Source organism: Mustela erminea, chromosome 11, assembly GCF_009829155.1.
Source record: "Mustela erminea isolate mMusErm1 chromosome 11, mMusErm1.Pri, whole genome shotgun sequence".
NCBI lineage: Eukaryota > Metazoa > Chordata > Mammalia > Carnivora > Mustelidae > Mustela > Mustela erminea.
This window is the reverse complement of record NC_045624.1, coordinates 94,598,089-94,622,042: the sequence shown is the minus strand read 5'-3', so window position 1 is coordinate 94,622,042 and position 23,954 is coordinate 94,598,089. Positions and strand designations below refer to the sequence as shown.

General features: G+C 59.8%; 1 protein-coding gene across 8 annotated transcripts in view; it reads left to right on the top strand.

Annotated features, from left to right (window-relative positions):
- The window catches only part of TNS3 (tensin 3), a 201,800-nt gene that overhangs the window by 79,900 nt on the left and 97,946 nt on the right, over positions 1–23,954 (top strand). For 6 of the 8 annotated variants that reach the window (XM_032305050.1, XM_032305044.1, XM_032305045.1 and 3 more), the window contains 5 exons: positions 14,299–14,351; positions 15,795–15,966; positions 17,791–17,841; positions 19,313–19,435; positions 23,180–23,244. In XM_032305050.1, coding sequence (XP_032160941.1) covers positions 15,817–15,966; positions 17,791–17,841; positions 19,313–19,435; positions 23,180–23,244 — 389 coding nt within the window. In that variant the 5' untranslated portion in view covers positions 14,299–14,351; positions 15,795–15,816. Of the gene's footprint in view, positions 1–7,855; positions 8,073–8,557; positions 8,579–14,298; positions 14,352–15,794; positions 15,967–17,790; positions 17,842–19,312; positions 19,436–23,179; positions 23,245–23,954 lie in introns of those variants that run through there. The other 2 variants (XM_032305048.1, XM_032305049.1) reach the window with 2 other exon arrangements.

Sequence of the window (23,954 nt, the reverse complement as noted above, 5' to 3'; positions counted from 1 at the left end):
ATACTACCAGACTGGACTGTGGTTGTGATTCTTTACGAAACATTACAGTGGCAGATTTGTGTGCTCCGGCGGGGGGCGGGGGGGGCGTTAGAATGGGGAGGTTTTCCCGAGGTTTCTTGCGTGAACCCGAGATGAATGATTGACAGGTTCCTATCGATTCAGGAGCCGTCCAGCCTCCTTATGTGGGGGTTTTGTGTGTGCACATCTGTGACCTTGCTAAAACGTGTGGGTCACCCCCAATCTGCCGTCCCTGTGCATCCGTGATCTCTCAGGGACACACGTGGGACCCGCCGGGCACGTGCGCAGCTGAGGCAGACCCACTCCCCGTGAACCACTGTCCTTCCCGAGGCGTGTGCAGGGACACACAGCTTTGCACGGCTGTGCTTCTTGCTGGTGGGTTCATTTGGGAATGGCACCACGTACGCATGGGTGAGTCTAGTGCTCTAAGCTCAGGGAGATGCCCGGCCAGCATGCACAGTGACCGTGAGAATCCCAGGACCCACGACAGCAAGACTCGAGTGCACTGATAAGGTGTTGACTGTGGGTCCTCAGGCTGCTTCGTTGCCACGTCAGTGTCCAAGAACTCCCTTTACCCCTGACTTGCCCATCAGAGAGCGTGGACCCCAGCCCATGTTCGCCGCCTCCCCGTGAGCCTGTGATGGGCTGTTCCTGCGGCGTTTTGGGGTGCCAGGGAATGGGGAAGAGGTCATCCACTGTGGTGCTATGGGACGCGAGCCCCAGCCCTGCCGGGCACACTAGCTGCGTGCCCCATCGTATCCAGCCTGGTCCTCTGCTCTGTCTTGGCAAAGTGGAGATGGGAGGGTCCCAGTCCAGTAGGATGCCACGCGGCCGTGGGAGGACGGCGCTGCGGCTGCCCCGGGGTGGACTCAGTGTGGCCCCGTGCTGCCGTGACCCTGTGTCATTCTCCCTAGGATGGTGACAGTCACATGTCACATGCTGTCCACCTGCTTCTCAGTCAGCTTGTCTTTTTAAATAGTTTGAGATTTGGGCTGTCTGGCCCAGTCCTTAAGTGTCTGCCTTCAGCTCAGGTTGTGATCCCGGGGTCCTGGGATCGAGCCCCGCATCGGGCTCTTTGCTCAGCAGGGAGCCTGCTTCTCCCTCTGCATGCTGCTCCCCCTGCTTGTGCTCCCCCTGTCTCTCTGACAAAGAAATCTTAAAAAGATAAAAATTATAGAATGTTCAGGATTTATAGGTGGTTGTTAAATCGAAATATGGACTTGTGGGATCCTAAGCCCTACTTGCTTTTACGCTTGCTTGCATCTGAAACGGACGGCCATGTCCGTTGGTCTCGGGGCTGGGGTTCCCCTGTTCTACTTTGGCAGACTGTGTGCCCACAGCGAACCAGCTAAAATTCCCCGTGTGGCCGCCTCAAAGCGTTGTGAAACCTTAATGGGATGGCCGTCCGCAGCTGTGCTCTGGGTTTGCCCCGTCCTGCAGCCGTCCTGCGGGGTGGGGAGGAGCAGGTCTCTGGGGCCGCGCCATCCCAAGACACGGACCTGCCTTCCGAGCCACAGCAGATCTCTGGCGTCTTAGGCTCACGTGGTGTCGGCTTGTGCGCTATCTTCAGCTGTGAGGTGACGGCCACCAGTGCCTCTGGCCAGAACAGGCTTGGGAGCGGACATAGTGGGTGCCCAGCCCATGTCCCGTCCACATGTCCATGTCCACCCACGTGCAGGGTGACAGAGGATGGGGGCAGGATTGGAGGCGCATGTGCAAGCGCCGACCGGGGCAGTGGGTGGCAGGCATCAGCGTTCTAGACCGACATGGGTGTCCAGCCAGTAGAGCAGCCGGGGATGACTTTATTTATTTAAACAATTTAAATTCTCTTTCTTACGGAAATAGAGTCATCGACGTGCTGTGTCGTATTGGTTTCAGGTGTAGAGTGACATAGCGGGTCTCTGCGTTATGTGCGCCGTGCTCGCCGTGATGACTGTGTTCACTGTCACCTCACCACTGACTGCATTCCCTGTTCTGTGGCCTTTATCCTGGGACTTGTTCGCTCCATCGCTGGAAGCCTCGGACTCCCCCTCCCCTGCGCCCGTTTGCCCGTCCCCTCTGCCCCCTCCCTTTGGGCGCCCGTCCGGGTCTTCTCTGTACTTACGGGTCTGCTTCTGCTTTTCGTTTGTGTGTTTGTTTTGTTTTTTGGATTCCTCGTGTAAATGAGGTCCTGCGGTGTTTGTCTGTCTTTGTCTGAGTCGTTTCGCTCAGCGTAATACCCTCTAGGTCTGTCCGTGTCGCCACAAGTGGCAGGACTTCATTCTTCTCTGTCACCGAGTGACGTCTCGCTCTGTGTGTGTGTGTGTGTGTGTGTGTGTGCGCGCGCGTGCGCGCCTCTCTATCTGCCTATCCGTCGGGGGCGCTCCGCATCTCAGCTGATGTACAGGGTGCTGCAAGAAACATAGGGCTGTATCTGGGTTTTCACATGCGTGTTTTGCTGCGTCTAATAAGAGGTTCATGTCCAAAACATACGAAGAACAGCTCAACACCAAAAAAACCAAATAATTTCATTAAAAAATGGGCCAATGACCGGAATACACGTTTTCCCTAAGAAGACACCCAGAGTGGGGGACGAGACAGGAGAAGATGTGCGACATGACTCATCGTCAGGGAAGTGCAAATCCCGACCACGAGGAGCTGGGACCTCCCACCTGTCAGAAGGGCGAGTGTCAGAGGCAAGAAATGGCAGGTGCCGGCGAGGATGCGGAGAAAGGGGAGCCCCCTGCACTGTTGGTGGGAACGCAGACAGGTGCGGCCACTTGAGAAAACAGTGTGGCGGGTCCTCAGAAGATGACAGATGGAAACACCGGGGGAATCAGTTGTGACACGACTGGATATTCACCCCAAGATGTGATCTCGTTCATTTGGTTCCTAGAGGGCAAGACAGGATTCCAGTCCAAACAGCAAACCTCTGGAGGCTCTCACTGTGGCTCCAACCAAGACTCCCCCACCAGTTGCATTTGACACAAATCTGCCTTTTCTTTCTCTTTTTTAGAGAGGGCGGGAGGGGCAGAGGGAAGGGGAGAACCTCAGGCAGGCTCCACGTTGAGTGCAGAACCCGTGGTGGGACTCAGTCTCACGAAACCAAGGGTCGAGTGCTCAACCGACCGAGCCCCCGGAGCCCCGCGTCTGTCGTTCCTGGAGCGCAGTCCTTGCTGTCCCGCACATGACCCCACACTCAATCTCACACTTCCCACCAGCCCTCGTTGCAGATCTGTCCCTCTGTGTTGTTTGGCTCCGTCATTTACGGGGTTCGGGAGTGTGGTAAGTGCTGGGAAAGGTGGGGCTTGAGGTCGGCTGTCCTGGGAGGCATCGTGGGGGTTGCCGGGTCTAACCTGCAGGCTCCCTGATGCCCAGTCTTACTCCCACGACCCCTGTTACAACGCTGGCCTGAGCTGTGCTGGAGTCATCCTGGTGAAGGACCTCCCTTGGCACCTGACCCCGCCCCCCCACTCTTTGCTCCTCCTTGTCCTGCTCTGATGTTTTGCATTTTTGTCGGTCTCCCCCAGCACGTTACGTTTCTCGTGCACACTGTTTTCCCCACCTTTTTAACCTGCAGTCAGAAAGAGGAGACAGCCTCTCGTGCGGGGGCCCGGGTACCCTTCTGAGCAGGGGACCATTTCCACCCCACACCGGGGCCCCTCGGGCCATCTGGGCAGACTCAGTCAGCCCACACTTGCTGCAGGGAGAGGCAAAGCCAGGAAGGAGCAGGGGGACCCGGGGGCGCGGCGGGCCAGCATCTCGGTGCTTCACACGTGCATTTAGGGAAGACACTGGAGCTACAGGTGCTGTCCGTGTGCGTCCCAGGCGCTCGGGAGGTCCCTGCCGTCTCTCTCGTCAGGGATTTAGCATCCTGGAGGCACTCGACCTCTGCCCCAACCTCTGATGCAGGGATGCATCCACAGGAGCCCCGAGGCACGTCCCTCTCCTCCCTGCCCCGCTCCTGGGGACACGGCCTCCCCTCTTCCGGCACCCTGGATCCCTCTTCAGGCTTGCCAGGGCAATTCCATTCTAGTCCGCTCCTCGCCTTGTGGACCTCTGTCCCCTCTGTCACAGGTGTGCAAGGTCCTGGAGGCTACAGCACGCGTTCCAGGAGACGGGCTTCAGGGAGTTCTCCCGATGAGTCCCAAAGCAAATTGCACTTGCCGGCGGCTATCCCGAGGCAGCCAGTAAGGATGCTGAGGCGTTGTATACTGTAGGATGTTTATCAAGGCCCGTCTGCGGGAGACAGACATCGGGGCCCAAACAACGTTCAGGCACATGGGAAATCGCGCTCCAGCTCAAAACTGGCCGGCATGAGGCTGTGGGAAGTCGTGGGAGAAAATTTGGGGATTTTATTGTGCTATATCATAAACTTTCAGACCTAGCCCATGCTGGACATCCAGCCTCCCAGACCGTAGAAAGGAGAGAAGAGAGACCGGCTTGTGTAGGAGGCATTGCAGGTCTAAACCCGGCCAGTGGCCCATTCATTCGGTGTTCCTGGATTGAAACTCAGGAGTCCAGAAAACCGGGGGTGGGGGACTCCCGGGGCTCGTGAAGCTGCGCGTGGGCAGAGGTCCCGGCGAGTGTCCCGTCGGTGTGCCCCTGTGGGTCCCTCAGCAGGGACAGCTGACCTCAGGCCCCAGGCATGGACCTAGGGTAGCCATGGCTTTCACCGATGAGCCCTGTGACCTTGGTCAGGCCAGGTCAGGCAGGTTCCAGGAGCTTTATTTCCTCAAAGGGAAGGACACAGCATCTTGGGGAGGAGCTATGAGCGTGTGTGAATGCTGTCCAGTGCGTCCCGTTCCGCACACGGTCGGTAGGGTGGCGCTATTTGGGGTAGGCTCTGTGGATACGGTCGATCCCAGGAAACTTCTTCCCTGGTTTTATGTGTTTTGGGTCCAGCACCGTGTCATCCTTTTGGTGTTGTGTCCGGCTCTTAACTGTCGGAGGATAACCCGAATGGAGTCTCCTTAGTGTGGGAGCCGCATGGTTAGAACAGCCGGCAGGGTGTTTCGGGGTGGGCTTGTCTGTGGCCGGGCTTCCAGGAGCTCACCCAGGGCTCAGGATTGCCACGGCTGAATGTCTTCCCCTGCTCACAGGGGAGGACCCAAGGGGACAGGCTGTGCTAGTGCCGCCAGGACGTCCTGTCTGAGGAGATGAGTTGGGGTTGGAGCCCGGTTTCTCCTGCCGAAGGCGCTTTCCCTGGTCCTCATGCTAAAGTGACCAGACAGCGGCAGAGGCACCCTTGTGGGTGGTGATAGAGCCCAGTGGGCTGTGTCCTCTGAGTCATGGCTGTGTCCAGTGGGCTCTGTCCCATGGGTCATGTCTTGTAGGCTGTGTCTTATGGGTCATGTCCTGTGGATCGTGGACTGTTTCCAGTGGGCCGTGCCCTGTGGGCTGTGTCCAGTGGGCTGTTCCCTGTGGGCTGTGTCCTGTGGACTCTATCCAATGGGTCATGTGCTGTGGGCCTGTCCTGTGGGCCATGTCCAGTGGATTGTGCTGTATGTGGCTTGCCCATGTGCTGCCATGGACCCCCCAATTTGTCTCTGCACCATCTCCCTCCTCAGCAGTGGGACCAGGTCCTCGCTCTGCCCAGCACCTCTGCCCGGCCTCAGCAGCTGCTGGCACTCCTTCCCCTGCCCCCTGGCCTCCGTGGACAGCTCCGTGGACAGCTCCATGGACAGCTCCGTGGCGAGAAGAGGACCTGCTAATAAAGCGGGTGGTTATCGAGGGCCGACCTGATGCCAGGGAACGGGATCTCACCCGAGGTTTCTGTGTTGGTCATGTTCTGCGACCGCTCCCACGGGCAGCTGGGCACGGAGGATTCCAGAGGTGCAGTGTCCGTGGGCGTTCTGGAGCATGGCCCTGGTTTGCCGTGCGTGCCAGGCTCTGTGGTGCTAGCGTCCTCTGCCCTGCCTGACACTGTCACTGTCCTCGCACGTGGGGGACGCGTGCACCCCATCCCTGACGGAGTGGCTCCTCCTCCCCACCGTCATTCCAGTCCACAGCGCATGCACCCGCCTTTGGTCAATCTTGGTGCAGCTGCCACAAACCCACCTTAAGAACACATTTGATCCTGTCACCCCTCCTCGGACACCCCTGCAGGGCTCCTCCTGTCCCAGAAATGCTCTGACCGGCTTTGGGCTCCCGGAGCCCCGACCGCAGGACCCCCACCTCTCTTGGCTTCGAGGCCGGTCCTCCCCAGGCACTCCTGGCTCCTCCTGGCCTGGCTCCAGTCTGGAAGGCCCACCCTTCCTGCCGCTGGATGGCGCTCCCATCCCACAGCCCGTCAGGGACGCTGCTGTCACCGCTGTGTGCTGCTGTCACCGCTGTGCTGTTCCGTTGCACTTCCAGGCCTGTCACCCAGCCCCGCTGGGAGCCGTGGGGCTCAGCGTGCCGGGTGGTCCCGAATAGTGGGGCCTGGTTCGGATGGAGCGCGTGTGTCCGACGCTGGCCGGGCAGGATGCCCACTGGGTCGTCCTGGGCATGTGTGAGCACAGACGGGGCTGCGGGACTGACCCGGTCCACCTGCCAGCGGTCAGATGCACCAGGATGGCCATCCTGGGGACCCCTATGGTGCCCTTCTTGCCATGGGGAAGCTATGGTCCTAGATTGTCTCTGCCGGGCTGCTCAGTGGGCTCACTGGGCCCGCTTCCCAGGACCGTGAGCCCTGCACCCTGGGACATCTGGGTGGGGTGGGGGGGGCCTCCCTCTTGATCTACACTTGTCAGCCTTTGAGGGTCTCAGAGGCTCAGAGCCGGCTCCCCCGTGGGGCCGTCCGTGGTTGGAGGCCTGGGTCCTGGGGCAAGGCTGGGACGGGTGCTCCAGGAGTGAGAAGTGCAGTCTGTCTCTGGTCTGCTGACCAGACAGGTGCAGGGAGGGCTGCCCCACGCTGTCCCTCGGGATGCCCCACCATCCCACAGGAGCTAGGCCACCCGAAACAGAGACCCCGGCGGTGGGCTCCAGGGCTCCCCGCACGTTGGGGCAGGAAGGAGACCCCATGTGACACCCTCGGCGGCAGAGCCCCCAGCCCTGGTGTCGGGGACAGGATTGTGGGGGCCCAGCGCGACCCACCACGCCCTCCCCCTATCCTTTTAATGAGGAGATGTGTTCTCGTGATGAAGTGATTAAAATGAAAGCATCTGCGTGTGTGGGGCATCCTTGTCTGTGAGCCCACGTGGGTGTCCCTCTGAGTGTAAGGAATGGGACTGGATGTTTGACAGTGAAATCCGGCCGGTTGCCAGTGTAGACCGTGGCGGGGGGACGGCCTTGTGCTATGGGCCCTTCCGCTCCTGACTCCGAGTGGCACGTGACCTTGGTCCCTCCAGCCTTAGATAGGCCGGAGCCTGTCGCACCACCTGACATCTGTCCAGCTCTTCTCTCTCTCTCTCTCTCTGCTTTGGCCTCCGGGAGACTTGGGGCCCAAGGGGCATGTGTGTTAGGAGCGAGCCCACTCCTCTTCTGGTCCAGTGACGCACTTTGACCTTGTTTTTGTGTTTGCTTTGTGGTTTCGTGAGCATGGTAAGGGGCAGAGGAACGTGGTGGGAGTGAGTAGGGCGGGCACTGGCACCTGTCGGGTTCAGGGTGCTGGCCGGCGACCTGTCCACCCAGCAGTCAGTCCGTGGTGGGTTGGTCTCCAGGTGGTGGTGGGGGGTTCCTTGGACACAGGAGACCCCTCGTTGTGTCCCTGTGTCGACCACCCCCAGGTAGGGGGCGGGTGTTGGTTCCTGAGGCCAGGGCCCCCGCCTGGTGAGGCCTGTCCTGCTGGCCGTGGGCCCTGTGGGGCCTTGGAAGGGCCAGTCCTGGGCCGGGCAGCGGTGTCTGTGCCCTGCGAGCAGGCATGCGTGCTGCCGCTGTGGGCTGGGCGTGCCTGCCGGCTCGGGCACCGCTGCCCTTGGGACCTCCCCAGCCCTGGTGGGGCGGGCGCTGTCCCACCTGCTCTCGGCCCCGCCACCCACCTCGGCCACGCGCTCGGGGAGGGCGCAGGACTCCAAGCAGGGAAGGGGTGAGGTGGTGGGAGGGAGCTGTTTCTGGAAGGAAGGAGAAGCCGCAGCCGGCCCCTCAGCAGCACGGTAAGTTCCACCCGGAGGGCTCTGTGGGGCCCCCACCGTGGGCTGCCGCGTGCTCTTGGCACGGGGTCGGTCCCTGGCGCCCCTCCTCCGTTTGCTCATGTCCTTGCTCTGCAGCAAAGGGGCCGTAAAAGTTGCACGTGGGACTGTGGCAGCTGCTTCCTGGGCTGCCCCTGCTGGGGAGCCCAGACGTGGGTGAGAGCTTGGTTCCCCACCCTGGGTTCCTCACCCCCGCCCCGCCCCAGGGGCCTCCTTCCTCCCTGCCACGGGCCTTTCCCGGTGTCCTGCGTCTGTGTGGTGCAGACCAGCTCATGCACCCCAGAACTCTGAGTCCTTGGTGACAAATATCCACAGATAAAATCTCAGACTGAGCACGACCTTGCTTCTCGTAGAGGAGCATGGGGACCAAGGGACGCTGTTGTCATTTCCTAACGTGAGCCTGGTATGTCTGTCCTAGAGAGGTCACAGGAGCTGTGGCTAGGGGTCGAGAGCGTTAAGGGAAGTTCAAGGTGGGCGCTCCTGATAATGACTTTGTTTCTGGCTGCCTCCTTCTGGAAGGGAGAAGTGTCTGTCTGGCTGTGTGTCTGGCTGTGTGTCTGTCTGGCTGGCTTTGGGCAGGTTGCTTGTTAGAGCCTTGCTCCTCTGCTGGGACGAATGGTGCCGTGGTTGTGCTGGCCACTGTGTTCGTGTGGACTCCCGCAGGTGCTGCCTCGTGGGGTCAGTCTCCCCCGCCCCCCCCCCCCCCGCCTGGCGCCCGAATGCGTGTCTCATGTTTATTTAGAGCTCGTGTTTGGTCAGCTGCTGTTCCTAGTCCCTACGCGTGCTTCCTTACTAAATCCTGCCGACCCTCCACTTTCCAGAGGAGGAAACTGAGTCACGGAGGGCTGCCTCAGTCTCTCCAAGGTCGGGCAGCCCGGGGAACTGCAGGACTGGCGTTGGACCCGGGCCTCGGAGCGAAAAGCCTGTGACCCCTGCAGCCTGCCTGCTGGGCCGTGAGTGAGTGACGTGACCTTCAGGTGTGGAGCCGAACATGGCCGGTGGTGGCCTTTGAAAAAGGCTTTTCATTTATTTTTCCGTTTGCCCATGTGGCGTGCTTCCGCGGGTGCCTCCTTCCCGAGGGCACAGCCGGCCTGCTCCCTGCCCCGCCACAGCCCGCGAGCCCTGCTTCCTTGTAAATCTGGCTTCAGTTACGCAATTGTCCCTTTTGTTCTTTTTTACGAAACTGTTCCTGCCACGAGTTTCAGGGCCCGTCAGTCAGCCCGGCGGGGTGCAGCACCCAGGCCTGGGCTCCATGGACCCTGGCGGCCTCCCTGCGCTTCCCACCTTGCGGGGGGGCTTTCTTTGGTCTATCCTCAAGAGCCAGAAAGGGTGAGAGGAGGCGGGAAGCAGGGGTGCATGCAACCTTTCATCTCTAGCCCCTGGTGCCGCCCTCCCTTCCATGTGAGCAGGAGCAAGGGTGAGCTCCCCAGTGGGCTCAGAGGCCCGCCTGGCCGCGGACACCCTGCCTCAGGTCCCTGTCTTTGGGGACGGGGATGCTCCTGTGAGTCTGTGCACAGGGTGGTCATGCTTGACTCGCGGGGCGGTGGGCACACTGTTAGTAGGGGACCCCGTCAGGGAGCAGAACGCACATCGGACCGGTCTGGGGAGCTGTGCTGTTCCAGAGCCTTCTTTGGTCTCCGAGATCTGTGCTTCCCCACACGGGTCTGTGGGGGACAGTCTCTTTCCCCCAATGTCATCGATCCCCTGTGTTATGACTTTGCCAAGGAGGACATACTTACTACCTTCCACTCTGCTACTCTTTTAGGTGATGAGTCTGCTCTGGTACGTTGGGTTTTGTTATCCTAAGGAGAAAGCTAAGTAGGTACTAGGTACTTAGTACCAAAACACAGAAGCAGTAGCTCTAGCTCTACCATGGCTGGATCACCTGTTGGGCGCGGTGAAGTTAGTGGTTGGCTTATTCCCTCCTTCCTCGGCACGCCTCGCTCTCTGCCTGCTCCTGGGGACAGGATGTGTCCCCAGAGGATGAGCGGAATGTGGGAGTCAGCGCCCTTGCGGGTCTTCGTGGCGGGGGCACAGAGCATGGACAGGAATGCCTGCCATCAGTTGTGTTTGTACGGCTGAGATCTGGGCCCTTGCAGGATATGTCAGCTGGACCAGGGATCAGGGGTTGCTTTGCTGGGAAAGCAACATGTGAGTGGAGAGGTCTAGGATTAATAGAAGCTAACCAGGCGAGGGTGGCCTAAGTGGGTGGGGAGTGTTTCAGACCTGTAGAGCATGTGCAAAGGTCCTGGAGCAGGAGGGGTGGAGTGTGCTGGTGGGACTGGAAGGAGGGCTGTGGGGCAGGGGTGGAGAGGGGGAGGTGTCCGCCCTTTGCCCACAGTGGTGGGATATGGGGGCACAGCACCAGCATTGGCTCCCGTCCACCTGAACGACTGGTGCCCACGCCAGCCCATCGCGTAGGGGCAGGCCCCTCCCTGCTGACATGGGGACACTGCCCAGGGCGTGAGTCTTGTTAGGCAGGTCTGCTCCATCCTGGTTTGCCAGAGAACACGCAGGAATCGCAGATGCTAATGATGTATTTGCTCCTCGCTGGCCCTGCTCTGCCCCACATGCCCCTGCAGAGGGCTTGCTGCACCTAGCAGCCCATTTCATGAATGAGGAGCCCGAGGTGCCTGCCCAAGGTCACAGAGTGCGAGCTTCAGAGTCCTTGCATGGTCCTGCAGTCATAGCCGCCCAGAAGGGTGTGCTGTGGTGTTGGGGGCTTGCTGTCAGCGTCCTCCCTCTGCCTTCCTGCGTGGGGCTCGCGTGTCCTCACTGCCCCCGGAGCCGGGTCCTTCTGTACGCCTGCCAGGTGGTCCTCCGTGCTCTGCCTGCCATGAGACATGGGTGCAGACGTTTGCCCAACGTCCCTTTTCCCGGAAGCCCGTGTGAGCGATCTGACCTGTGGCTCCGACGCCATGCTGGGAGAGCCACACGTCGTGTCTTTTAGCCCAGACTGTGGTCCCTTTAGTTGGGAATGCAGTGGCCTGACCCCGGTGCCTTGTGGGTTCTTTCCTGAAGCTCAGGCCTATGGAACATTCGTCTTGTGCCACATGGCCCAATTTCGGGCGTCCCCCGAGCTGCAGACCCAGGGGTGCCCCTGGGGAGGGGGATGGGATGATGGGCTCCCTGCCATCCTGCTCATCAGGTCCCCTACAAGATCAGTGATCAGTCCCACAGCGGGCGGGGCTCTGGGTCCTGGTTGTAGCCCCAGCCTCCCTTCCATGGGCCTGTCCTCTTAGAAGGGGGCCCGGTTATGAGCCGTGAAGGCGTGGTTTCCCAGGGACGTGTGGGCAGCGTACCCAGGTGTTCTGGAGTTACCCACTGGGTATGAGAACGGTGCCCTGAGGATGGGGTCCTGCAGGGTGGGGTTCTGGAGGACGGGGCACTGTGGGGGTTGGGGTTTTGGAGGACGGGGTTCTAGAGGATGGGCCCTGCGTGCCAGTACCTCCTGGTCCCTTACCCCCAGGTGAGGTAGGGGTTGGGATTCCTGTGCTAGAAAGACAAGGAGTGTGGCGGAGGCTGGGCCGGGTGAAGGACTTGGTCACGATCACGGGGTGCCCAGTGGCAGAGCCTGTGTTGTCCGAGGAGCCACATCCCTTGACAAGGCCTGGACCGGCTCCTCCCAAGAACAAGCACTGGGCCTGCTTTCCGCCCCGGGGGAACCGACTCGGAAGTGAGCCCCAGGCTCAGTGGGCCTCCCTTCATAAGACAGTTGTGTCCGCATGCAGATCTCCCCACCGGTCCCTGTCCCCTCCTGTCCCCTCCTGAAATATGGGCGTGGACCCAAGTCATCGGCTTGGGTGATGGGGGCGTTGGAAATGTATTTGTGCTCTACTCACACACTCACGTGCCCCCCTACGGTCCCTGTCTCCTCCTGAAATATGGGTGTGGGCTCGTGTCCCACGGCTGCAAAATTGGTCTTGCTGTGCTTGTTTCTTATATAAAATCACACCATTAGCCGAGGAAATGAGGATTGGAAATTGCAAAAGTGTGTTGAGCAAGGAGCCCCCCTGGGCTGACGGGATGAGTCCTTACCAGGTGGGATGCCCACTTTGCTGCTTGCCGGTGCGTCCTGGACTCCGGAGGCTTCCCCAGATGGCCAGGGAGGCTGGTGACGTCACAGGGGCCCAGGACCGCTTTGGGGGCCAGGAGAAGAGCTCCTTTTCAGAGACACGGCAGGGGGGAGGGGCAGTGCGGTTGGCCTGGTGCAGGTGTAACCTTGGCCCCAGATTCCACGGGCACCCCCCGCCCCTGCCCTTGGGTTTCTAGGGCCTTTTGGAGTTGCAGGCTGCGATAAGTGCGTGCCAACGCGGCCGGGGGTGAAGGAGGCGGGGTCGGGCTGAGGCAGGTGGGGACCCGACGCACGTACAGAAAGCACCTGTTGTCTCTGCACACGTGGTGAGGTACCTGAAGAGTGGCGTGTCCTCGGAAGTCTTCCCAGGGAGGCAGGCAGGCCGCTGTCTTCTTGCAGAAGCCCCACGAGAAACATGCAGCTCAGGAAGCCTGGGGCCTCCCAAATGAAGCCAGGGCGTAGGGTTCTGGGGAGCACGGGAGACTTTTAGTAAGTTGGTTTCTGGGTCATTCCTAAGCCACGAACTGTGCCCGTCATCCACTTGGGTGATGGGGATGTTGGAAAGGCATCTGTGCTCTGCGCACACACTCACGTGCGTGGACCGTGTCTGCTGGTTCTCAGTCCGTGCGCCTCTGTTCTGTCTAACTCAGCCTCAGGCACAGCCGAGTGATGGCAGGTAGGCAGTGACGGGAGGGTAGGCGGACCCTGCCTTCCCATCTCACTCTGTGTGTGTGTGTGTGTGTGTGTGTGTGTGTGTGTGCGGGTGCGCGTGCGAGTGTGTGGGTGTGTTCAGCGGTCTACCTTTCATGCACGTATCTGTGCGTCTGTGTCCTCTCATCTGTCTGCCATCCATCCGTTGCCAAGGGATGTGGGTGGGGATTCTTGGGGGCCCTGGCTGGAACCCAGCCAGCAGGCCTCAGGGCTGCTTTGGAGAGAGTGGGTCCAGCCTCCCTGACCTCCTGGGGGGCCACTGTCCTATGCCGTTCATGGTCCAGGCACTGAGGGAACGGGCTCTGTCAGCCCCCAGACTCATCTGTAAGGGGACATGTAGGAGAGGCACGCACCCACCAGGGACAGCCAGCGGGCAAGCTCTCTAAGCGTCCTGTGCACAGAGGAGGGAACCCTCTGGGTCCCGTCTCTGCCTGGGGTCCCGGATCACGTCCTCGGGTTTGCCTTTGGCTTAGGCACGGCTTGGTGTGACTTCTGGTGCATGCCATCTCCATTCCTGAAGGGGCTTTGGGAGTCTTCCTTGGCATCTTCCTTTCGTTCTGGAACCAGGCTGAGCCAGGTGCCCAGTGACGCGCTGGTGATGTTGGGTGTCTGAGCCTGTGCTGGGGCCGCCAGGGAGCAGGAAGAGGTCTGTGAGATCTGGGTGTCCTGCCACGCATGTTCCCAGCATCACCCGCCTTCTGGCAGGCACCCTGGCTGGTCTGCAGAGCGGGGCTGGAACTCGCAACAGGCCCAAGAGAGGAGCTGCCGCATCGTGGGAAGGGCTCTCCCTCCTCTGCCGTCTCGAGCAAAGCCTTGCACACCACCTGAGCCTTGGTTTCCCCACTTCTGGAATGGGGGAGGGGATTCCTACTTCTGCGGTTGCCGGGTGTGTCTCCTGAAATGCTGTTTGCACCGCCGGCGTGTTGCGTTAACACACATGCACACAGAAGGGTCGTGGAAGTTATAAACTCGGCACAAGCTGAGGGTTTCCCCTGCTGAAAGGCTTCTTAAACCGTAGACATACTCACTACTTTTTTTTCCCAAGTAAAATACTAGTGGCTAAGTTAATGGTAACCGTGACCTTGGTTGAGTACCACTTGTATACGGATGGGGACCCGCACACACCTCTGCCGAGGGCAGCTTGCCTGGGGCTGCAGGTGGGTCCGTCTCCCCATGAATCCCACTGGGGGTTCAGGGAGCGGGTGGCTGGGAGTTCGCAGCCCCCGGGCTGAGATCCCCTGATGTGCCAGAGACCCTCCCGGGCCTTAAGATGAGCCTGCGGTCACCACATTGACTTCCCACCTGTGTCTCGACTAGGACGGGCCGTGTCCTTCCCTCTCGGCAGACTGCGGGCTGCAGGCTGGGGACGGGGACCAAGAATGACCAGTGCTTTGTCGTTTGCAGGCTCCGGGGGCTTCTGCACCATCCGCTGCTCTCTGCCGTGCCAGACCGTCCAGGTGAGTGGCCAGCACTGTACGTAGCTCATCCACTTGTGCCCACCTGGGGTCAGACCTGACAGGGAACCCCTGAGCTTGGTGTTACTTTATTCTGTGGTCATCATACTTCTGGTTTTGTTCTGTTTTTTACTTTAGGAAGATGTTCAAAGGTATTTCGTATCGAGTTTTTCTTTATCGACTTTCTTTTTCGGGACTCAGCCTCCCAGCCCTAAAGCCCAGATCGCGGGAAAGTGATTCTTTCCAGACATGGCTGTGGCTTCATTGTGCTCGTGCCCTCTGGGGGTGTTCCTGGGCTGAGCCCGGCATGTGCACGGAACTCTGCTGGCCTGCGCCCCGGCAGGTGCTTGCCGGGATGGCCACAGCCTGCGCTCCACTTGGGGCTGTTCCTCAGGAGCTGTGGTTGGTGGAAAATCTGCACTATGACTTTCCAGATCAGTGTTTCAAACACCTGGTTCATTTTTTGAAAGTAATCAGAACTCTCTTGCATCCCTCTGTGGTGCGTAAGGTAGAGAGAACAAAAATCTCCGCAATCGTCTGCCTCCTGATGTGAATAAATCAGCTTTGAAAATCAAGTTTATGACCTGGGGTCTGGTGATGTTCCTTGTTTTAGGTCTGATAATGACCTTGTAGGTATTTCTAAAAAGTGTCTATCTTCTAGAAAGAAATGCTAACGTATTTATACATGAAGTTGTGGAGCATCCGGGATTTCTTTAAAATCCCCGGGGGGCACGTGGGGTCATTTGGAAGTCGGATGATGGGTATGTTAGTGGTTTGTGAAGTGGTTTTGTATGTTTCTGAATTTTTCCAAAGTCAGGAGAGAAACACAGAGGAAAGAGGCGGTAATAGAGAGGCGACAGCCGCAAACCCCCAGAGCTCCTGGGCTCTGGGCTCAAACCCGCGTCCTGTGTGTGTCCTGTGTCTCCCCGTGGTTCTGCCGTGGGGCATCACCCCCTTGGGGTTGACCTGGCATCTCCTCCCCAACCACCCTCAGCCCTGGGGGCCTGTCCTCCGGGAGGAGGAGGAGAGAAGGGGGAGGAGGAGGAGGAGGAGGAGGAGGAAGATGGGAGGTGGGGGAGGAGGGGCGGATCTCGGCCGTGGTCCACACAGCACCGTCCTGTGATGCAGGTGCAGCCGGGCGCTGTGGGCAGGAGGCCCCACCCTGGCCTCACCAGGCCCTCCGCTCTGTAGGATGGGAGCACGTGGCGGTCCTGCTCTCCACCCTCCTGCTTCCACGCCCCTGCCCTCCCACCTGCTGTGCTCCCCACCCCCACCCCCAGCACCTGGGCGTCCTCAGCAGAGAGCCGCACACAGCCATGCTTGCACGGAAGAGGACACGTGGGCTCCTGTGTGAGCTGTGTGTGCAGAGGCCGACCCGTCCGCTGCTCTGGGGACTGGCCTCGCTCCTGACCCTGCCCCTGACCCTGCTCCTGGCCCTGCTCCTAGGCCCGCGGGGCTGAGCTGCACCATGGAGGACGGACGCGAGCTGGACCTCACCTACATCACCGAGCGCATCATCGCCGTGTCCTTCCCCGCCGGCTGCTCCGAGGAGTCCTACCTGCGCGGCCTGCAGGAGGTGACGCGGATGCTGAGGTCCAAGCACGGGGACAACTACCTGGTGAGTGCGGAAGGACACTGAGCAGGAGGACGGGGGAGCCAGGGAGTGCGGGGACAGTCAGGGGACACAGAGCACCGTACTTGGGGAGACACTGAGTTACCGGAAATATGAAGAGGTACCGAGTGTCTCGGGGTGGCTGCTAAGCCCGTGGGGGAACGTGGTTCCACACCTCTGTGCATCTGGTCCTCCGGGCACCCGGTTTCACGGAGGTGCTCTGGGACTCCCTCCCGCTGGGCCTCTTGTATGTCGTGTCACCTGCTGTGCCTGCCTGTGGCGGCTGCTCCTGGGCGCCTGAGGGTGGGCAGCCCCCCTGCTGTGGCCGGCGTTCAGCATCAGACAGACCCCTCAGCCCAGCATCCAGCATCCCTGGTGTCAAAGCCCAGCCTTTCCCTCCTGTTGGCCTGAACCACGAGGACAGAGGGTGGGGTCCTGGAAGCCGCTGTGCCCTGGGGACCCATGTGACCTGGTAAGAGGGAGCCCCCAAAGAAGTGTGGGCCAGAGTCCCGTGTGTCCCCTGGCTACCCCGTGCACTCCCGCGATGGCTGCCCCTGTGCAGCAGCCCCGGGTTGTCCCGGTGTGACCACACATTGAATGACAGTCTCACACCGTGTCTGCACCTGCCCCCACACGGCCTCGTTATCTGGTGAAGCTGCTGGCCTTTGCCCTGCCCGATAAGGCCGTGATTGCCACCCTCTGGTATGACCACATGGCTGTCTGCGAGAGTGGCCCAGAGACAGAGACAGAGTGGATCCAAGGGGGCCATGCCTCCGTCCCAGCAGCCGGTACTGGCCCGGAGTGGTCAGTGTGGCCTGAATGATCCGTGTTGGCTGAGGAGTCAGTGCCGGCCCCGAGCAGTCAGTGTGGCCTGAGCGGCCAGTACCGGCCCCCGAGTGGTCAGTCTGGCCCTGAGAGGGCAGTGCTGGCCTAAACGGGCAGTGCCTGCCCTGAGAGGGCAGTGTGGCCCGAGGGGTCAGTGCCGGCCCCAAGAGGTCAGTGTGGCCCAAGCGGTCACTGCTGGCCCCAGATGGGCAGTCTGGCCCCAAGCGGTCGAGCCGGGTGGAGCAGCACTCTCCTGGCCCCCGAGAGCCTGCCACTTCCCTGCATGTCAGTCCTCGGCATGACCTAATGGCAGCCAGGGAAAGCATGTTGCAGCCCAGAACCCAGATGTCTACCTGGGGCCTGGCACCTTTGGGACGGCTGCCCTTCTGACCCAGGCCATCTGCTCTGCAGGCACACCCTCCTTCCTCTGGCCCAGGGGTCAGCACGTTCCTGGTCCCTGCACCTGTCCTCCCTCCCCTCCGTTCACTGGCCCCGGATACTCGGGAGGGCCCTGGGTCCCAGATGGCAGGGACCTGGTCCTTAAATGGGACCGGGCCTATGGTCCACGGGTCTGGGCAGCAGCTTGGTCCAATTAGAAGGGCTGTGGAGCCAGGCTAGGGCAGAGCCATGTGCCCCAAGCAAACCTGGATGGGTCCTAGAGCTCCACTGTCTCTGCCATAAGGGGACCTGGTAAGGGGAGGAGTCCCCAGGCCCCTGGCTGCTGCAGTGTGCATGGTGGGGCCCCCGCCGGCTCTGGCCCTCACTGCCCCGTCCTCCCCCAGCAAGCCCGGCTTCCTGCCCATCCCCCCTGCCACAATTCCGTCCACTGTCCCTGTGTATTCTGTTTGGGTTTCATTCTGTGACAGTAACATTTCCGCGTGAGTTTCAATGTTTCAGAATCCTCAGTGCCTTGAAGGCAGACGGTGCGGGAAGTGTGAACATGATTTCCTCTTTGACCTCCAAGGTCGTGAACTTATCTGATGGCTTGTTCTTTGCCCTTCACAGGTGTTAAACCTTTCCGAAAAGAGATATGACCTTACGAAGCTCAACCCAAAGGTACAACCTTAGCCCTTTACATTCTGGATTTTGTCAAACATCCCTGAGGCTTACCTGCTTGTGCAAAACCGTTCAAGTCTCTGTGGAACTTGACGTCCTAAGGGGTCTTGGGAACTCTTATCTGTGGGTGGTTGCTTTTGTTTTTGAATTGTTGTATTTTTCCCTAAGCAATCTCTGCCCCCATTGTGGGGCTTGAACTCACCACCCTGAGATCAAGAGTCACACGTTCTACTGACTAAGCCAGTGAGGTGTCCCTGTTCGTTTCTTTCATTTGAAATAATTGGATTTACGGGACGTTGCAAAAATACACAGAAAGACCCTACATAGCCCCAGTCTTCTGCGTAGCCGCCCATAGTAACTCGCAGTAACGTGTTGATGCCGGACGCCGAGGTTGGCGGGATCCACCGGACATTTCCACTGCTGGGGTCTCCCTCCTGCCACCTGCCACGCTTTCCCCTCTGTGTGTTCATCTTTCTCGTAAAGACTTAGGGAGGGCTTTAAGCTTGTGCATGCATGTGAGCCATGGTGCTGTAGTGTGTGTGTGCCGTCCGTCGGAGTGTCTGGCCGCCGCTGGAGTGGGAGTGTGGTGCGTTGGCGAAATGCCTGTTGTAATGCCAGTTAATAAAGCCGGCCCTAGAGGTTCCGTGTGATGGCCTCTCAGCTCTGCTCAACTACACAGAACAAATCTAAGGGATTCCTCAGTGTTAAAGCTGTTACCCACATGGTGGAAGGGATATGTGGTATTTTCTAGCTTCCTGGGATTTTCCTGAACTTTTCCCATCATTTTGCACGGTTTCTATTACTTTCATAGAAGAGAGCTCCGACTCCCCTTAAAAAAACGAAGGTCGAATAGGATGCACTTTGCATCGCTAGGCAGGCTCCCCGGCGGGGGTGCTGGAGGCTGTCAGGTGGCTCGGATGGGGGGCTGTTCCCATGCACAGACACTGGATTCTGTGTCACGCAGTGAAGACCGTCTCTGTTCTTGCTCTGAGCTATAACCCAGGGTCAGGGTGCTTCCTCGTGGGCACGCTTCTGTCCCGAGAGGAGCGTGTTTTCCTTGAAGCATGTGGGCTGGGCTGCTCTCTGGGACGTCTCCTGTGCAGTGCATGGGGAACGGCCCCCTGCATTTTCCCAAGCTCTGATTTTAGTCTGTACTGAGGAATTTTGGCACCAGCTCCGACCAAGAACTCCTGTTTCAGATCTGACCGGGCCAGATCTGCCCGCCCCACGAGCTGCACCCCATTAGTGGCACTGAAAGCCCTTTCTCGGGTTGCCGTCCCCAGCTGCAGGACAGCAGATAAGACGGGCACAGACGTCTCACGGGGGCAACATAATACCCCCCCTCATGTTCCCTTCCAGGGAAGGTGCCCGGCCACAGCTCCCAGGCGGCCTTAGGGAGGGAACACACGGCAGCGTTGCTTACCGGCATGTGAAGGGTCTTTGTAGAGACAGAGCCCGTCTCTCATTGCAGATCCTGGACGTGGGCTGGCCGGAGCTGCACGCGCCGCCCCTGGACCAGGTGTGCACCATCTGCAAGGCGCAGGAGACCTGGCTGAACAGCGACCCGCAGCACGTGGTCGTCATCCACTGCAGGGTGAGTGCCGCTCCGTGCTGGGCTGGGGGTGGCACCGCCGGGTCCCCCGTGGGGACCACCTTCCACGCGCACGTGCGGATCTGCTGGTGTTGGTGGTCACGTTCGCACACCCGCCCTTAGGAAGGAAAGAGTCCTCGCTCTCCCGGAGCTGGGCTCTAGAATGGGCAAGCCTGGGGGCACTGAACGCATACCTGCACATTTTCAAACGAACGGAAGGCATCGACGGTGATGATACATTTTATCTGGATGTGGTTTGTTTTTTCCGGAAAGCCCTTTGGAGAAGGAGCAGGGCGCTGTTAGGATGCTGTCTGACTCCCGCTTATACTTGGTCCACCTGAGCCTGGGGGAAGCATGGTGTTAGCTGTGACCACGTGGTCCTACCCAGCCGGCTGCTTGAGGGGGACGGGACTGGTGGCCCCCTGGCAGCGTGGCTGGAGCTGGCCGCACCTGACCTCTGGCCTCCTGGGAGCTCTCCTCTTCTGCCTCTGGTTTCTTGCTGCCGTCCTGTGTTTCCAGGTCCTCGGGTCTGATGGGTGGAGAATGAGGCTGGACGGAACGCCAGAGTCCTGCGTGGGGACGCCCGGGGGCCGGCTGCTCCAGGAGGACGGTGGTTTCCGCAGCCCCGCGTGCACTGGTGCAGCGTGTGGGGGGCACCTTGGGAAAGGACAGTGCTCCCAGAAGGAAGGGGCCCCTCCTCACTTTGTATGTTACACACCATGTCCTAGGGACTCTCTCCAGTTCTCCAGTGTGTTCCTATTTCCTTCTTGGAATGTCTTTTTCAGATCTTCTCACATTCAAAAGCTGCAGGAAAACCCATTGCCTTGGATTTAGTTTAGTTGGTGGGACCGTTCCCCTCGAGCTATGCTGGGCTGTCCGAGCCACTATCCGCCAGGGGTTCTGAAACCCGCTTGCATGAGGGCTGCAGGACGGCGGCGGGCCTCGGTCGTGGTGTGCGGCGGGCCCCTTGGCTCCCAGCAGAGCCTGGCAGGTGCACACGAACGAGCGTGGCGCTTCCTTCTCTCCCTTCTGCTCACACCCGACTTGCTTACTTTCTCCAGCAAACAGCCAGGCTCCCTATTCGTTTGCTTATGAAATTACGTTCCCTGGAGCCTTTTAGGGTGGCATTATGCTAAGGATCTTCTCTCTGGATTTATGTTTTGGTACAAACTTCAAAAGAAGACAGGCTTTTTCTTTGTTTCTTAAACCAGTTCTTGTCAGTTAAAACCAACTGCTTTCCATCAGGCCTGGCCTGGTGCTTCTGGGGATGCTTCCCCTGGAGCTCAGTGCGCAAGGCTTTCTGAGCAGCAGTCCCCAGCAGGGGCCGGAGTAGTCTGGCCAACCTGGCTCAGGTGAGAAACCCAGGTCCTGCTCTCCTGGCTGCTGCCACCTGGGCCCCCAGAAGGTTCTGCCGTGCTGGACCTCAGGAGGCTCCTCTTAACTACTTGTCCCATTTTGGTCACCGACTTCACTTTTTAATGAAGTCGATTACAGTGTTGCTTATAGTGTCTGTGTCACAGGTGACAGACTCACTGCAGAGAGATCTCCGAACCATGTGTGGTCCTACCCAATGCTTGGCTCCCTAGACAAGCCTTTTTTTTTTTTTTTTAAATTAAAGATTTTATTTATTTATTTGAGAGAGAGAGTGTGCATGTGCACAAGGAGGAGGGGAGTGGTAGAGGGGGAAGCAGGCTCCCCACAGAGCAGGGAGCCTGATGCAGGACTCGATCCCAGGACCCTGAGATCATGACCTGAGCTGAAGGCAGACACGTACCCGACTGAGCCCCCCAGGTGCCCCGGGATAAGTCTCATTAGTGGGAGTTACTGGGAGCACATCAGGAGTTCTTGGAAACCGCTTGCTCCCCTCTTGCTTCGTTCTGGGGACATGCAAGCCCTTTCCGAGACGTTCTAGAAAACGTGTCGTGAGTGAGGCATCCTCTCTCAACGTGAACGTCCAATGTCAGCATTAACGAAGTTCATCTGGTTTGTGGAGGGGTGAGATCGGGATCATTCATGCAGACCTGTGAGCGCTGCAGAAGCTGCGCTTCCTTCCACACGCCCCAGGAACGGGAGCGGAGCTGGGCCCCTGGCCGCAGGGAGGCAGACCCAGGCCCAGCACGGGGACGGCCCTACCCTCTGGTTCACTGCACAGGACGGGTTTGTGTGACTTTGCACCAGGGCCCTTTTGCCTCCACCTGCCCACGGGCGACGGGCTGAGCAGACACAGCCTATGGGTCTTCCGGAAGGTGTGGTGCCCTGTGCCGCAGTGGTGCATTCCACGGTCCTGACGTCCTGCTGGAGTCAGCCTCTCAGGGTCACCACAGACACAGGGACTGCCTGGGTTTGACAGCCTCGTGGCCCCACGCGTGCCTGGCGTGGTCGGGGAGACGTTTCCTCATAGTGGACTCGTAGCCACGCGGGCAGGAACCAGCCATGTGTCCGCGGGCCCCACGTGCACACCGTGGAGAGGCATTTGCTCTGGTGGAGCTCATGGCCTGGATTTGCTTCGCTGGTTTTTGTTTTGTTTTGTTTTGTTTCTGTTTTTTTAAATTTTTTTTTATTTGATAGAGAACACAAGTAGGCAGAGAGGCAGGCAGAGAGAGAGGAGGGAAGCAGGCTCCCCAAGGAGCAGAGAGCTCAATATGGGGCTTGATCCCAGGACCCCAGGATCACGACCTGAGTCGAAGGCAGAGGCTTTAACCCACTGAGCCACCCAGGCACCCCCGCTCCGCTTTTTCTTTTCCAGGATAGACGTGGGGACGTGCGTGTCCTTGGCTCTGCCATTCTAGCTTTGTGTGCTCCTCTGTCTGGGCTGCCTAACTTCTCGTGAAAAGCCCAGACCGCAGATATTTTGGGCTGTGGGGGCTGCAGTGTCTTGTAAGTGCTTGCCCGTGCCGTTGCCTGTGGATGTGGCCCCCGAGGCGCCTGGACAGACAGGTGTGGCATCTTCCCATCACATGCACGGTCATGGTTGGACTTTCCAGGTTTGCCGTGTGGCAGTGAAGGGTATTTTGACTCTTGACTTTTCTTCAGTTGTTCTAAAACATGGCACTGCATTGCTCACAGGTTGCAGGACGTGGGTTGGGCAGAAGTGGCTTGTGCACTGTGGTTTGCCAACCATTGATCTGGGTCATGGCAGAATGTTCCAGAAGGTGGCATTCAATGGCCCTGGGTACAGGTGTCCTGTTATGGCCGTGGTGCTTCCACACACTCTCTCCCGTGGGTCCCGTGGTTCCTGTTGGCCTGCGGTTCTGGTGGCTTCCCCATCCAGGCTGTACATGTCTGTGGTCATGGGCTGAGCCCCCCATGTTGGGGCCGTGGTCCCCGTGGAACTGGGCAGGGCCAGGCTGGTGGTGGCAGGTGGCAGTTGTGATACCCTCTGGGCCCTCTGCATGGTGTACACAGCTCTCAGATCCCTCAGCCTGTGAGGTGGGCGTTAGGCCCTGTCACCTGTAGTGAAGTCACGCTAAGTGCTTCCTCCTTGCACGTTCTCATGGCCCCGGTGGGACCTGGTTAGCTGAGTGGCCGCCTCTCTGCAGACCTGTCCTCGAGGGGCCCAAGGATGCCCTAGGAGAGCCTGCTGCCTGCTGGGCTCAGTGCTGCTGTTCCCCAGCACGGGGACCAGTGGAAGCTGGCCATGGCTCCCCCAACAACACAAGTTCTTTGTCGTCCCGAGTGGACTGAGCGAGCCTTCTGCCGCTGCCGCAGGAGTCGAGAGAAACCGAGCCCCTCTTCTGTCTCCCGCAGGGTGGAAAGGGACGCATCGGTGTCGTCATATCCTCCTACATGCACTTCACCAACGTGTCGGCCAGGTACGCGGGGTGTTGGCGCTGCCGGGGGCCTCGGGAGGTCTGGGACGGGGTGGGGGCTCGGCCGGAAGCAGCCCCAGCCGCAGGGGCGCCCCGTCTCTGCCTCGCGCTGGCGTCTTCCGTGGCGGCTGCGGGAGAGCAGTGAGCGTGCCGTCCTTCTCTAACACACCGCAGGGGTGGACGTGACCGTACCAAAGGCAAGGCCTGTGCAGTCTCACCGGGCTCCTCGTGCCCTGTGAAGCTGAGCAGCCTCATGAGCCCTGGGTCTTTGGGAGGTACTTTGCAGTTTGGGCTTCTCTCCCTTCATCCTCCTGAGTGACCTGGGGGCTGCTGTCACGCTCGCACTCTCCCGATGACAGACCCGAGGCTCGGCCTGCTCTTGGTCTCCTGGCCCGTGAGTGGGAAGCCTGGTCCCAGGCTTCCGTAGGGAACTGGCCCGTGGGAAGCTGGGCTGGCAGGCGTAGCGATGCCAGGGCAGCCTGTGGGCGCTGGGGCGGCGCGGGGTCCCCTGGACGCAGGGTGCCTCCAGAGGCGTGCGCCCTGAGCCCACATCTTACTCACGCTGAACTCCGGTCCAGAAACACCGCCCTTTGTGGGTGTCCCTTCACCCTGTCGTCTGGGGGGCCGCTCTGTGGGGCAGGGCCGCTCTGTTCCAAGGACGTGCACGTGCTGTTCACATTAGCCGGGAAGTCCTGCCCTTTCCAGCAGCGGGG